The sequence below is a fragment of the Molothrus aeneus genome, chromosome 5 (genome assembly GCF_037042795.1).
Source record: "Molothrus aeneus isolate 106 chromosome 5, BPBGC_Maene_1.0, whole genome shotgun sequence".
NCBI classification, from domain to species: domain Eukaryota; kingdom Metazoa; phylum Chordata; class Aves; order Passeriformes; family Icteridae; genus Molothrus; species Molothrus aeneus.
This window is the reverse complement of record NC_089650.1, coordinates 68,120,507-68,136,497: the sequence shown is the minus strand read 5'-3', so window position 1 is coordinate 68,136,497 and position 15,991 is coordinate 68,120,507. Positions and strand designations below refer to the sequence as shown.

The 15,991-nt window shown below is 46.6% G+C and overlaps 1 protein-coding gene across 2 annotated transcripts in view; it reads left to right on the top strand.

The window, feature by feature from the left end:
* PLXNA4 (plexin A4) overlaps window positions 1–15,991 on the top strand; it is a 508,367-nt gene that overhangs the window by 46,416 nt on the left and 445,960 nt on the right. The window contains exons 3-4 of one of the 2 annotated variants that reach the window (XM_066551059.1): window positions 9,065–9,247; window positions 10,338–11,504. In XM_066551059.1, the coding sequence (XP_066407156.1) occupies window positions 9,065–9,247; window positions 10,338–10,502 (348 nt within the window). In that variant the 3' untranslated portion in view covers window positions 10,503–11,504. Of the gene's footprint in view, window positions 1–9,064; window positions 9,248–10,337; window positions 11,505–15,991 lie in introns of those variants that run through there. The other variant, XM_066551057.1, reaches the window with a different exon arrangement.

Genomic DNA, 15,991 nt, shown 5'->3' with positions numbered 1-15,991 from the left:
ATTTCCCTCTAATCACAGCATCTTAAAATGGTAAGGTTGGAAAAACTCATCCAATTCCACCCCCCTGCCATGGATAGGGACACCTCCCACCAGACCAGGTAGCTCAGAGCCCCCAGCAGCCCAGTGCTGCTTCCAGAACAGTCCCAGCAAATGTGGGAACCAGAGATGGAGAACAAGCAAAAAACAATCTTTGCAATTGTGTCACCATGGCTGTGACAGACACAGCTGAAAGCAGGGCTCTGCATCTCTGAGGTGTGACACAAAAAGTAAGGAAAGCAGCCAGAATTATTTAAATTTTGTATTGTTGAGCTCCAGAAAAGTTGTAGGGGCTCACTAATGGATTTAGCTTGCACACATCTTTGGGCACTTAAAAAGGCAGGACTTGGAGGATGTTACATTTATAGCACAAATTTACAGCACAATTCCTTTTATCCACAATTACTGATAATCACCCAGCTCTGCTGAGCAAAAGGCCTGAAGACTGAAGGAACCTGTTGCTCTCTGCAAGAAAGGCAGCCTCCTCTTCAGGAAATTGCAAATTTTACGATGTGGAGGAACATGGTGTGGACTGTTGGGGAGCCTCACACTCCCAGCAGAGCAGGAACATAAATGCAGGCATAAAAAGTCTGTACTCCATTAAGATTCTGCAGCACTCTGGAAACTTGACACCAGCCCTTGAACTGATGCTTAAACTCCAGACCTAAAAACCAAATGCCCTGTAGAAGTTCTAGTCAATTTGAGTAACTTTCCCTCTTGTTCTTTTGTTCCTGAGATGTGTCTGAACGAAAACCTCTCCAGCACAGTGGGTGCAATTTCTCTGTAATTGGTAAAGTTCCCGTAACTGCACTGTCATTTGTATATGGTGACATGTAATTGCACAGCAAGCACTGCTGTGGGTGCACAAGTGAAAAGCAGTGTGCAATTAGAATGTGTTTCCAAATGCTGGCTCTTGATCTGCTCTATCACAGAGCACCCTGGGGGAACAGGGCTGGGTATTTTTGGATGTCATCACACTCCAGACTGACCACTGAGGAGGGGTGGGTTGGTGACCTGTGCTATCTTTGGTCGCTGCCTATCTCTTTGAACACAAAATTTTGAGATGCAGATGACAAAGATCTGCAACCAGGCAAACCTGCAGCCTTTTCCTGACCCAGGATAGGGAGTGTTGGAATCCTGGATGCTGAGAATTTTAAACTTTCTGTGCTGAAAGGCACTGACCCACAAGAGAACACTGCATTTGACCTGAGGTCGTGGAGAAGGCTTCCAAAATTGATTGATAGCTCTGGAATTATGGGTGTGGAGTTGGTTAGTTGTGTGATATCACAGGGTGGAAAACTTATAGTTTGGTATTTTAGAATATAGAAATAAATATGAAGCAAGATGGAGGTTTTAGGGCAGAGGCAGGTTGTTCTTCTTCACCTTCTTCTTCCTTCTTCTTTACCTTCTTCATCTTCTTCTTCCTTCTTCTTCACCTTCTTCCTTCTTCTCCATGAGTTTGGGTGCTGTTTTGTAATTGGACAGAAAAGTCCACATTGCAGGCTTCAGGTGATCAGTTATTGGGTTAAAAAGGAAAATAATCTAGGTTTCATTTCTTAATTGGATAGTTTAGTCTTAAAAGAACTTGTACCAAGAGATTGTTGGCCATTTTGCGCCATGTTAATGAAAGGCTGCAGAATTCATGGTTGTGAGACTGTTTTAGTGATAAGAAATAATAAACACCTGAGTCTGAACATGAACTGCCATCCCAAGTGCCTTCAATCCAGACCCAGAGAAGCCAACAGGGGAGGGCAGTGACAGGCATCAAATGCCAGGAATGATGTGGCAGGAGGGGAAAGGCAGAGAGGGGCCCTGTCCATCCTGCACTGGGATTTCACACTCAGCCCAGCAGCAGGATGAAATGGGATGGTTCTGCTGAGCTTCTGTGGGAAGAAAGGGCAGGTGGACCAAAATCCACTGATTTCAAAGGAGGCAGGATGGCCAGAGCAGAGATACTGCAGGAGGGAGAGTCAATCCCAGTTTCAGGAATGCCAAGTGCTAATGCCATGGGCGGGCAAAGCAGCACCCAACCAGGAATTCACCTTGCACTCAAACATGCTCAAACCACCAAGAGAATGTGTGCAGGCAAACAGGAGCAGCACAATCCTTGGGTAACATCCTGCTGCTGCTGGAATTTAAATTCCTGTGATTTGCAGGGAGATGGTTTCCATTATTTCCAGCTCTGCTCTGTGGCGATTTATGGTTCACCCCTGCTGCAGGTGTCCTAGACCCTAAATTTCTAAGCTTGTGTCCCTTCAACTACCATGAAGTTCCTGCTGAGAGGTTTTTCTATGTCTTCCATCTCTCTAGATTTTTAAATATCCTATTGAGTGGACATGTGCCCACCTTCACCCTCATTCAGCTCTTGCAGCCAGGTGATGGAAAAGACCTTGGATGTCTCCTTGCAAAGACTCAAATGCCTGTAACTGTTGATTTCTTACTGCTGCTGGCTGCCTGGCCCTGCTGGCAGCACAGACATCCATTAATGTGTGTTCCCTCCATCCTCTGCCTCAGCCAAGCCTGAGATAACAGGAGAGAGGAGCCAAGTACCTGCCACCACATGAAGACAGGGCTGTTAGGTATTAGCTGTAAATCAAAGGCAAGACTTGGCCACTGGGACAGCCTTTATCCCTGGTGAGTCTGTGGAATTGCTTTGGAGCCTGCTGAGATATCTGGGAAAAAAAGGCTCCAGTGCTTTGACTGAGGAGGAAGGTTCTGCTGGAGTGAAAGCAAGGAGGAGTGAGGTGTGGCTAATCCTTTATCAAGGCTCTTCCCCAAATGTGGATTAGGCTGTGTTTGATTATCAGGAGCTGTTTCAGAGGCAAACAGTGAAAGCAGATGTTTAAGGGACAACTGGTGTATTATGAGCACTGTTTGCTCCTGTCCCCTGATATTTGGTGCTTCTGCCACTCCTGTAGTGCCAGCACAGCTCATTCCTGTTGGGAATGAGATGAGGACAGGCAAGGAGGGGATGGAATCAAATCTCCCACCCTTCTGCTGAATTTGGGGGTTTTGGGGGCTCAGTCAATCCCTCCAGGACTGAGCCAGCACCAGCCTTGTAAAGCCATCCTCTCCAGGAGGGCTTGGATGTGTTAATTATTTATTTGATAAGTTTAATCCTGGAGGAGGCGAACTCCTGCCAGAATCCTGTAAATCAGGGCCATTCTTTTGCACATCCTTCCTGTTTCAGTGGTGACTGTGACACTTGGCCATGGAGTCAGGGCTGCAGGTAGTTGGTGACACAGGCAGAGGTGGCAGGAGCAGAGCACAACCAGGTAGAGAGGCAGCTGGTGGGACTGGGGAGGGCATTTCTACCCTGGGAGCTGCCAGTCCATCTCAGATGAAGATATTTTGGATATGCAGACCACCTGTGCTTCTGAGTTTCCTTGGGGCAGGGTGGTGGTGAGAAATATTCCCTCATTTGCTAGTGGGAATTCAGCATGGAATGATGAAGTGGTTGATCCCAGCCCAGCATTCCAACTGCAGGGCCCCCATTCCCTTCCAAGTTACCTCTGGCTGTGACTTTCTGGGTTGGATTTTAACTGCCCAGGATGTGAGAATTGCTGATATCATTCCCACCTCTTTTAGACCTTCCCTTTGCCTCTCCCTGCTATCCCAGCCACCGCTAGAAGTGAATTCCTGCCCTCACCTCCCCCTTCATTCTGCAAAGTCGTTAACGTGAAATTGCCAGGCAGAGAAGCTCCAGAGAGTTTAACGTGGCTACTTTATATTGCTGCTAGGAGTGTCTGGAATTGAAAATAAACCTGTGCTTGCAACTCCTGACCCTTTCATCATAAATCCAAACTTCCTTACGTGTCTGTCTTTGCTGCAGAGGATGACTGTATTTCTGTATTTCTGGCTCTACAAAGGCCTGTGTGCAGCTGAGAGCCACAGCTGTGCAGGAGCTGGGTGCTGTTTATTTGGAGGGTTTTGCTTGCTGGCATTTTTTTTTTTTTTTGGCAGATGATCCCCCAGAGGAAATAACCCAAATATCTTCAATGAAAATAGTTTTCGTGTGGCTTGCTGGCCTTGCTCCTGTTCCTGGGGGAGGGCTGTCCACATGGCAAACCAGCAATGCTCTGATTGCTTCTCTGGCACCCAACCAGCAGCACACAGAGTTCTAGAATTGTTTGGGTTGCAAGTGACCTAAAGACCATCAAATTCCACCCCCTACCAGTGGGCAGAGACACCTTCACCTATCCCAAGTTGCTCCAAGCATTGTCCAACTTAGTCTTGGGCACTCCCAGGGATCCAGGGGCAGCCACAACTTCTCTGTTCCAAGGCCTCCCCACCCTCATCATAAACAATTTCTTCTTTAAACCTAGTGTGACTTTCCCTTCTTAAAAAAAAAAAAAAATCTGCCCCTCTATTTCTGTGTAAGTCCTTCTTATAAGGATGAGTTCTCCTGTCAGTAATGTCAGAGGAAAAAAGATGAAATAAATAAGGCTTAAATTTAATTTTGTGTCTGTGTGAGATTATCAGCCCCATTAAGGGCAGGTCTGAGTTCAGCTGGAGTCCAATCAGGTGCAGGAGGAACTACCCAGTGGCAATTAGATTAATGAAACCTCAACAGGTTGGAGACAAATCAGCCACAGGTGTTTGTGTTTAATGCTGTGATTTTGGGGGCTGTGTCCTCCCAGGCTCCTGCCTGGATTGGGAGGGTCTGGATGGAGTAGAAAGGCAGCTAGAGGATGCTGTGGGTCCTTTCTGGTCTCTGCTTCAGTGGAAGGGTTGGTTTTGGCTGTACTCCTTTGACTGTGCCAGCTCTGCTGTATTCATCTCATTTCACCGTTTGTCTGAGTAATTTTCTCTGGTTTGGGATGGAGCTTTGCACCCTGCACCTTGGGTAAGAAGTCTGCTGGCACTATGAAGCTTTTCATTGTCTTGGTGGTGAAGAAAGCTGTCTTGTTTTCCTTGGAAACTTTCCTCCCTTTCCCCTCTTTCTGCTGTTTGGGATTTTCCTGCTTTCAGCCTGAGGTGATTCTTTCCAGCTTGTCAGAGTGAGCACTTAGGCAGCTTGATCATACCCCTGAAACACAAATTGTGCTCATCTCTGAGCTTAAGGGTTTCTGGGCAAATTTGGCCTGACTTGGAGACCTGGACTCTTGGATCTTACATCCACAGGAAAATTCAGCTTGGAGGGGCCTCAAGGGGCCACACAGTTGGGCTGAGGGCATTGAAGTTTGGGGCTGATTTTTGTGGGTGGAAATTTTTGGGGCCGATTTTTGTGGGTGGAAATTTTTGGGGGCCGATTTTTGTGGGTGGAAACTTTTGGGGGCCGATTTTTGTGGCTGGGAACTTTTGGGGGCCGATTTTTGTGGCTGGGAACTTTTGGGGGCCGATTTTTGTGGCTGGGAACTTTTGGGGGCCGATTTTTGTGGCTGGGAACTTTTGGGGGCCGATTTTTGCGGGTGGAAACTTTTGGGGGCCGATTTTTGCGGCTGGAAACTTTTGGGGGCCGATTTTTGCGGCTGGAAACTTTTGGGGGCCGATTTTTGCGGCTGGAAACTTTTGGGGGCCGATTTTTGCGGCTGGGAACTTTTGGGGGCCGATTTTTGCGGCTGGGAACTTTTGGGGGCCGATTTTTGCGGCTGGGAACTTTTGGGGGCCGATTTTTGCGGCTGGGAACTTTTGGGGGCCGATTTTTGCGGGTGGAAACTTTTGGGGGCCGATTTTTGCGGGTGGAAACTTTTGGGGGCCGATTTCTGCGGGTGGAAACTTTTGGGGGCCGATTTCTGCGGGTGGAAACCTTTGGGGGCCGATTTCTGCGGGTGGAAACCTTTGGGGGCCGATTTCTGCGGGTGGAAACCTTTGGGGGCCGATTTCTGCGGGTGGAAACCTTTGGGGGCCGATTTCTGCGGGTGGAAACCTTTGGGGGCCGATTTTTGCGGGTGGAAACCTTTGGGGGCCGATTTTTGCGGGTGGAAACCTTTGGGGGCCGATTTTTGCGGGTGGAAACCTTTGGGGGCCGATTTTTGCGGGTGGAAACCTTTGGGGGCCGATTTTTGCGGGTGGAAACCTTTGGGGGCCGATTTTTGCGGGTGGAAACCTTTGGGGGCCGATTTTTGCGGGTGGAAACCTTTGGGGGCCGATTTTTGCGGGTGGAAACCTTTGGGGGCCGATTTTTGCGGGTGGAAACCTTTGGGGGCCGATTTTTGCGGGTGGAAACCTTTGGGGGCCGATTTTTGCGGGTGGAAACCTTTGGGGGCCGATTTTTGCGGGTGGAAACCTTTGGGGGCCGATTTTTGCGGGTGGAAACCTTTGGGGGCCGATTTTTGCGGGTGGAAACCTTTGGGGGCCGATTTTTGCGGGTGGAAACCTTTGGGGGCCGATTTTTGCGGGTGGAAACCTTTGGGGGCCGATTTTTGCGGGTGGAAACCTTTGGGGGCCGATTTTTGCGGGTGGAAACCTTTGGGGGCCGATTTTTGCGGGTGGAAACCTTTGGGGGCCGATTTTTGCGGGTGGAAACCTTTGGGGGCCGAGGGGATCACCTGGAGTAGTTTTGTGGCCACCTGGCTCTGTTGGAAGGTGCATTTCCAGTTTGGTTGGGTGGTTCCTTCTCTGGCACACCTTTCCCTGCTGATTATGAATTTCCTCGTACTGAAGCTGGGTTGCAGATTTATCTTGGACTTGTTGCTGTCATTTTGGACTAGCAGCATCCTGCCTGCTGCTGCTGGAGGCTGCTGATCTGCTCCCTAATTGCTCTTTTAGCTCTGCTAAAAAGGGCAGTCCACAAACACTAATGACTCCTGCAGGCCAGAGCTCAGGCTAGCTGATCCCTCCTAATGGCCCTTTGAATTCCTCCTAGGTTTTATGTATTTATAAACACATTTAGGACGCATTATTCTTCTATTCAGCAAAGCCATCTGTAATTATTGCCCGTAATTGCTGGGTGAGGATAAAATGAATCAACTATCAGGCTTTTACTGCTGGTGAACTCAAGCAGGGACCATCACTTTTTTTAGCTGTGTTTCCAGGAAGATGTGAGCTCAAAGAAAATTGTCATGGTCCTTTAGTTCTGATATATCAAAACTAGGCAACCTTCCTGTACACTTAATTATTGCTTCTCTAGGCCTTAGCAAAACATTTTAAGTGTTGAAATCTGTGAGTGACTTCAGAGAAGTTAACAAACTCCAACTGCTCTGACAGTTTGTGCTGGGATATTTGGAGTTTTATTTGATTTATTCTGTGGAGATCTGTGACCTGTATTAGCTTCACCTGCCTTGATGGTGCCTGAAGGTGGAACAGCTGGCAGTGCCACATTCCTGCTGTGTTTCTGGAACTCCCTGAAGCCCAAGGAAACGGCCTTAGGGACAACTGGACATAACATTAATTTAAGTGAAGGGATCCCAGTGGAGCATCCATGTGGTGAAAATGCTGCTGAGTTCAAATGCGGTGGGTGTTGGAGCTCAGGCAGCAGTATTGATGGACAGGGGTTTTCCTCTGGTTGTCAGGAGTTCATGGGTATCTCCAAAAAAAAAAAAAGCTGGAAGTTCCCTGTGGTAGCTGTGGAAACTTCCCTTCTCTCCAAAGAGCTTCAGGGGTTTACAGCATCCCAGTTAAATCCCAGAACGGTTTGGGTTGGAAGGCACCTTAAAGGAAGGAAAGATGGACGTTAATGTGCTTACAAACAATTCCATGGGTGAGGGGTCTTTAGGAGGAATGGGTGTTAATGTCTTTGAAATGGGCCTCAATGTCTGTACCAACCACAAAACCCGGGAATTTGGGAATTTTAGTTACGGTTTGAACTCCTGAACTTTAGGGTTGGACAAATGGGTCCGGGTAAAGTCTGTGGCACTTCTGGATGGTAGATTCCCTGAAGGCAGACTGCCAAAACTGCTGAGTTTTGGGGGAAATGATAGGTTCAAGGGGGGATATGTGGGAGGTGGATTGGGAAGGCTGCACCTTCCTGGTAATGGGGAAAGGAAGAGGGTGAGTTTAGGATAAAAGGAGGCTGTGTCCTCTGAAACCTAGAGAGTGAAACCCCATGGGGGTATGCCCCAGTGGGCTCTCTCTCCATTTATTCCAATAAAATTGCAGAAATCCTCTGTCTCTTTTATGGACACTTGCATTTCGCAGAATGGTTTTCTCCACACTATGGGCAGGAACACCTTCACCTATCCCAGGTTGCTCCAAGCCCTGTCCAACCTGGCCTTGGACACTTCCAGGGGCAGCCACAGCTTCTCTGGACCATGTGTGCCAGGACCTCACTACCCTCACAGCCAACAACTTCTGCCCATCTAATGCTGCTCTCTGGCAGTTTGAAGCAATTGCCTCTTGTCCTGTCCCTTCATCCCTTGTCCCAAGTTCTGCTCCAGCTCTCTTGGAGCCCCCTGAGGTACTGGAAAGGGCTTTAAGTTCAGGATATTTGATTCTCTCCCTTCTGCAGATTTGGCCTGGGCTGACCATCTCTTTCTTGGACAATGCCTGGACACTCCTTGGAGGACGATAATTTCCAAAGATTGTAACATAAGCAACTTTGCTGAGTTCAGAATTAGGAGAGGAGTGGTTATTTAGGCTTTGTAGATGTGATCCTTAGTGTTGGATCCTGGGTCTAGAGGACAGGTCAGGGTCTATTTTATTATTTGCCAGTGCAGATTTAGCTTAGTATTTCTTAGTCTGGATCTACAGGAATGGTGTACTCTTTTTTTTTTCTTTTTTTTTTTTTTTTTTTTTTTGACAGAACTTAGGGATGTTTAAGACATTTTCAGCAGAGTTTCACTTGATTGGTGAGTCTTGACTGGTAAAACTGACTGGTACAGCAGTAGGAAAAAGGCTTAATGTAATGTATCCTGCTGGGCTGTCATTCAAGAGAACCAACTTTCCAGTTCTCCTTCTGGCTGTAACTCATTGTGTAACTTCAGAGAGTTTTTTTTTTTCCTTTTTTCCACCTCTTTCTCCAGTCCTCCTTGATTTTTGTCAGCCTGCATAAATTACAGGCATGTTACGCAACAGATGGATACTTCCCAAATGGCTGAAAAATTGGTGACTTCAGCTGTTTACCTCCTTTTTCTTTCTTCCTTTGCAGCTGTTAACAATTGATGACAATTTCTGTGGCCTGGATATGAATGCCCCCTTGGGAGTATCATCCATGGTGCGAGGGCTCCCCATTTTCACCGAGGATGGGGACAGGATGACCTCGGTGATTGCCTACGTCTACAAGAACCACTCCCTGGCTTTTGTGGGCACCAAGAGTGGGAAGCTCAAAAAGGTAAGACCTACATGGCCCTCTAACTCAGATTTTCATGTTTTTATGGTGATTTAAGTGTTGCGTCGAGCACGAGCGCGGTCCTTGTCCTAAGGTGCTCCTATTTTGAGGATAAAAAATGGTTTGGTTGGCAAAAAAACTGGTTTTCACCCTCAAGGGATAAAGATGATCTGAGAAAGGATAAAATCCTCGTTCCAAGTGGTTATTCATCAGGAAATTAATGCTTCAGAAGTCAAACCACAGTTGCAGATGGACGTGATGTGATTTGCATCCAACAGAATTTTTGGTGTTCAGACCGTCTCTAATTGAGTCATTGATCACAGGGTGTCTGTGCATACTGGAGAAAATCAGACTGGGGCTGAAGTTTGGGAAACAGGATCCATGCCCTGGAGATCTTTCTTCAGAGCAGCGTGACTGGGTTGTGATCTCACCACGAGCCCAGCACGGGATCGGCGGCCGCCCCGCTGACATCAGGCTGGGGTTTGTGCTGAAGGAAGAGGGTTTGCTTCAAAGGAAAGCTGTGTTCTGAGCCATAATGAGCTTTGTGTTTATGGCTGGTGCCACACAAACAGAATGAAGAGTGTGTTTGTGCTCCTCTTTGGGCGTTCTCACTGAAGTGTGGCCATTGCATGGCTGGGGTTTGCCTCGTGAAGCCCACAGAGAGGCTGGGGAGGTGGAATCCTCCACCTGTGGCTTTCCCAAGGAAAGAAGAGTTGTTGGAAGTGGGCCAATGATGGGCACTGGCTCCATTTCAGCCCCTCTGTGCCAGTCTGACAGTGTTGGTCTGAATGTTCAGCCCAGGAGTGTTGTAAGACATTGCCTGTGTGAGGAGGTGGTGGCTTGGCCATGGTCATGGAGATGGGGGAGAAGCTGGGAAGGGAGGTTGGCCAGAGCCTGGTGATGTTTTAGGATGTTGTTTCCTCTTTAAATCCCTTCTGTGAGTGAAGACTTCCAAGATGGGGCAAATAAGGTGATGTGAAAAGATGACCCACTGTGGCTTGTGGGGAGTAAAGGGAGTTGTTTGCACACAGATGCTTAAGGATAATCTGGAATCTCTGTTTTTTTTCCTCTACCTGTTTCTTCACTTGAAAAGCAAATCTGGGCTGTAAATTCAGATGGCATTTCCCCCATGCTGAGGGAGGAATGGGATCCTGCCCACTGGCAAATGTCTCTGGCTTTGCTCGAAGCAGAGGAAAGACTGCTCGTGCTTTTGAAAAGAAAATATGGTAGTTTTTTTTATTATTATTCAGGCATGTGAAAAAGGAGCCAAATGGTTTTAAAAAATGGTCATAATAAAAATAATCTCCTCCCCTGGCTAATTAGCTTTTGCTTCCCTGTCATGTGTGATATCATAATAAACTGTTCAGTTCTCCAGTCAGTCTCTTGGAGGGAGGGAAATGGGGCAGCTGAGATCTGAATGGTAAATATCAAAAATACCTAAACTCTTAATGACTGTTCTCCCTGCACTCACAAGCTTTTGGTTGGGGGTTTTTTTTGGCTTCAGGAGAAGAAAACTCAGCCACAGCTCTGTCTTTGCCTTTGCAGGTCGCACTGCAGAGTCCAAGATCTGATTCCTTTTTCCTTTTTAATAGGGGAAAATAGGAGAGAAAGCTTTCTGTTCTTTATGGAGTGTGGTGGGGAGCGGGGACAGCCTTATACGGTAAAGAATGAGCAGAGGAGAGCAGAAGTGGCTGGTGTAACTTGAGAAAGGGAATAAAATTAAGCTTTTTCCTAACATGCTGAATATTCTACTTGTGGTAGTTCCTACTTTGGGTGAGTTGGAACAGGGCTGGAGCCTTGGGCTGAGATTTGCTCAGGTGAATGAACTTCCCCCAAAGAGGCAGAACACAAAGCAGAATGAGGCTCCCCCTAACCATGTGTGATTGTTTTGGACCAGTTGATCCAGACTCCTGGAAACCTTTAGGTCCAGCCCAATCTTTGCTGTGTCTACTGCAATCCCTGACTCTGCTCCTCACATTGTCCCCCTCCAGTGCTCCTGAGGGTGTCTGACTCTGGGACAGCAACCTGTCACCTCCTCTGGGTGGTTTGGCACTCAGGAATTTCCCTTGATGCCCCTTGGCCCTGGCCATGGCCCTTTGGATGCTTTGTTTTCCACCTTGGCTCATCAATCAGGTGCTGCCAGTAAAATGCTGCATTGGGATTGCAGCTCCAGCATAATATCCATTATTTCAGCACAAAGTTTGTTTTCTGTTCAAAAACACTGGTAAACTGGAGAAAGCCTTGTAGGATTAGATGAAACTCCTGGACATATCCCAGAAGCTGGGATTTCTTTTTTTTTTTTTTTTTTTTTTTTGTGCTGTTGGCTTCTACCAGGCATGTCACACTCTACTGCTTCTCCTGGTGCAGTGCAGCTCCTCGGTCAAGCTGCAGTGGAATTTTTGGGATGGCATGAAAGAAGAGTTCTGAGATCATCCCCAAGATAGCAGGATTTATTCTGTGCTTGGAAGACTCACTGCAAGTCATTACAAGATGCTTTTGGAGAAACTTTGCTGCCTTTTTTTTCCCTGCAGTTTCAGTATTTTCCTCTCTGTGTGTGGTTTTTTTTATGTATGAAAGTGGCAGACTGTGTATCAGATTTTGATTTATGTGATCCATGAATGCTCTGCAAAATACCCACAGTCATAAAGCAATATCTGTTAGTTGATATACAAATGTCACATGTGTCAAAGGAATTTATCCAGTGGCACGCACAACTGAAGGAAAATATTGTGCTTTACAGGAACATATCATTAAAATGAATACTAGCAGAGTATCAGGAGTCTGCCCATGTAACCAAGACAACAAAGAGGAAAAGAAAAGGAAAAACCAAGATAGAGATAGGGTAGGGAAAGTGTGAGTGAAACCGAATGACACGCTTGGCCCCAGCTATTTCACTGCCCCAGGCAAAATACATTCTGCAACTCCTGCTCATTCACAAAGCTCCCTGTGCAGTCCATCAGGAAGGAACAGAATAATGTGCTGGAGAAATATTCCCTCCAATTCTGCTGCCTTGTCCACGGCACAGCCCTATTGTATTTGTGGGGTTCCCAGACGAAGGAGGGAATGCTGAATCTGACTCCATGTTCTCAGAAGGCTCATTTATTATTTTATGATACTGTATTATAGTAAAGAATACTAAACTAAACTATACTAAAGAATACAGAAAGGATACTTACAGAAGGCTAAAAAGATAATAATGAAAACTCCTGGATCTCGCCAGAGTCCTGACACAGCTTGGCCCTGATTGGCCAAAGAGTGAAAACAACTCCCAGCAGAATCCAATGGAATTATCACCTCTGGGTTAACAATCTCCAAACACATTCCACATGTGAGCACAACACAGGAGAAGCAAATGAGATAAGAATTGTTTCCCTTTTTCTCGGAGGCTTCCCAGGAGAAGAATCCTGGGCGAAGGGATTTTTTCAGAGAATGTGAATGTGACACAGCTCAGCCCTGCAGAATGAAGAAATAAATAGGATAAAAATGAAGAGCTGTGGAAAAGGAAAAATTCTCCTTGTTCATATAAAAACTGTTGTCCTTGCATTAAAGGTTTCATGGGGTTCTTGAAGATGGAGAAGGGGTGGCCCAGGGAGGAGAAGTTCAGTCCTTTGCTCTGCCAGGAACTTCTGGTGTGTCTCCACATCTCATTTTCTCTTCTGAAAACGGCAGGGAATGTTTTCCTTGCTGGAGAAAATGAATGGATTAAGTGCTGTGAGGTGTGTGATCACCTCAGCAGCTTAATTCAACAGATCAGGTGGGATGGAAAACCAGCTCCTGACCCACTCATGGCATAGTTTAGTGAGAAATATTTAATCTTGCTGTGCTTTAGTTAGAACCCAGTGTCTGATTTCCTCCTGTGCTGGCTGTCCCATGTGTCTGTACCACTTTGGTGGTGAGTGTTCCCACAGTTTAGTGCGATCCAGGGATCCTGATGGGCTTCCTTGGCTGCAAACCCCTCTGCACCCTGGGGAATGCTTCAGGCAAAACCCGTGGCTTAAATGCAGTTGGCAACCCTGGAGTTTTTAGTGATTTCTTCCAGGAGATGCAAAAAGAAACTTGAGTTTAGCAAATGTCTGGTTTGTCTCCCTGCAAACAGCACAGGAGCTATTCCTGGCATTGTTCTCCCTACAAACCACTCTGCCGTAAAACAACCAGGTGCCAAAATTCCCTGGCTTTTTATTTTTTCCTTTGCTCACTCTCTCATTCACACTCAGCTCTTCAGTGGCAGGAGAAAAGCAGGGACGTACCCATGGGCTTGGTTTGGAATTTTCCTGGTGCCACTTATACCTGGCATCACTAAGAGAGTGTAGCAGTATTCCATATTCCTTGTATTCCTTCCCCAGGCATTTAATTTATGAGTCACTACTTCTGTAGAGATCATTTCCAGTCAAAGAAACACAACTTAGCTGCAATAATTCTGTGTGGAGATGCAGGTGTAAAGGGAGAGTTGAGCTTACAAAAATGTCAGCCTGGGAATAGCCCCAGGAATTGCATTTCTCACAAAAAAAAAAAGATCTGGTCTATTTTGAAATGTTTATTTGATAATGGAGTAATAGAAATTTTCATTTATTTGAAACTTCCCTGTAAGAAATTGTTTGGTTTCTTTTTATTCCATCCAAATATTTCACTCAAAGCCTTTTCTATGCTGAATTCCTTGCAGAGAGAGAACTATAACTTAAAAACCAACACTTTCACTCTGTGGGCTGTATTTAATTTTTCATCAAATCCAATCAGTTTGTGGTCTTTGAAGGATTTTTAGATGTGGAATGTCATGTGGGGTGAAGGTTTTCTTTTGGATCCAACAGCTCTGAAATCTGGCCAGCACTTGCAACCAGGTATCAACTCTGTTTAGGAGAACATCCCCAGTTCCATGGTTATCCATCCTCTGGATAACCCTGAGCCCTTGGGACTCTGCTTTCCTTGGATCCAGAGACACCACAGGGAGAATTTAAAATCAGAGAGCTCGGATTTGCAGTTCTCATTTTGGCCCCTCTCACTGTGGTGTTGGGGAAGTGCTAAGTTGTGACTGGAAGTGTTCAAGGCCAGGTTGGATGACGAGGTCTCTCGTGTGGAGATGACCCCAAGGTGTTGGAAAGTCTCTTTTTCCCAGTCCCAAGATGAAGACAGGATTCCTTGGCTCTAGTTCTCAGGGTTGTTTATTTTCTCTTATCTATGACATTCTTTCTCTGACCTGCTGAGATCTGTCCAGCAGATTGGGTTGTGGCACAGTCTCTGCCCTTGGGGTGGTGTTGGCTTTTTATACTAACAACTACCTGTACTTTATTTACAATAATTTTCCAATACCTATCACCTATGTTAGACAGTCTGGCTCTATTCTAAACCAATCCAGAAGTGTCACCATCACAGCAGAAGATGGAGGACAAGAAGAAGAAGGAGAAGGACAGGGCATGCCCAGATTCCTCCATCTTGCCTCCTGAACCCCCATTCTAAAACCCCAAAATTCTACTTTTTCACCCTGTGACAAATTCACTATCATTCTACTCAAACCCTTGTGGCTTGTAAACCCTCACACAAAGTTGGTAATGGTTTCCATGGGCTAAAATCAAAGGCACAGGTGTTTTTGACTCCATGCCAGGGTCTTGAGTCCTCCAGGACAGTCAGAGCAATGTCCTGGGTTCTGACAGTTGGATGTGGCTTGGAGCAGCCTGACAGAGTGGAAGGTGTCCCTGGCCATGGAATTGGTGTCCCAGTTCCAGCCAGGGGGTTGGGATTTACCTCCCATCTGAGGAGGGGGCAGCTCTGGGATTTCCATGCTTGGAATGTCAGTGATAGCTGTAGGCACAGCCACAGATCCCCACTGCTCCTCCAGGCCAGAGGGGGTTTCTGAATACACACAAAACAAGAAGCCCTGCTCAGTTTGGATGCTCCCTGGAGGGAATTCTGCAGCTGACAGCTCTGTGTGAATGCCAGCAGGGAAACTCAGCTCCCTTCTCCTTCCCTCTGCTGCCTTTAAAGACTTGGGGATCTTTTGAATTTTATTTTTTTTTCCCCCAGCTGTTTGGCAGGTGGACTTGACTGCTCTGAAAATGTGCTGGAGAGGCTCTGGCTCCTGCTGGGAAGATGGTTTCTGCAAGAGGGGCTAGTTCACCCAGGCCTTTCCTCACAGCTTCCTGAGCCAGCAGGAGTCCAGGCGCTTCACTGACTGGTGATGGAGTGATGCTGGTTCCTGTCAGAATTTGATGTTTGTAGTTGTCTGTGCTCTACCTTGATGTGCAGCCCCTCTTTGAGAGGTTGGTGCCAGCTTAGACACCTGGAAATTAGTTAATTTTTCTGGCTGAAGCACTCAAAGTTGTGGTTTTGGTAGCTGTGGTGAACTCAGCACTTGTTACTTGTGCTGGGTGAAAGGGGTGGTGGGAAGTTGTTGGTTTCTCTGGGTCTGGATTGAAGGCACTTGAGATGGCAGTTCATGTTGGGACTCAGGTGTTTATTATTTCTTATCAGTAAAACAGCATCAGTACTGTGAGTTCAGCAGCTTTTCATTAGAAGGCACAAAACGGCCAACAATCTCTTGGTACAAGGGCTTTTAAGACTAAACTATCCAATTAAGAACTTACATCTAGATTATTTCACTTTTAACCCAATAACTGATCCCACAGAGCCCACAATGGGGACTTTTCTGCCACTCAAACCCATGAAGAAGGAGGAAGAAGAAGCATGAAGAAGAAACCCAGGACAGCACCCTGTGCCCTCCATCTTGCTTCCATCCACAACACACTAAAAATCCCC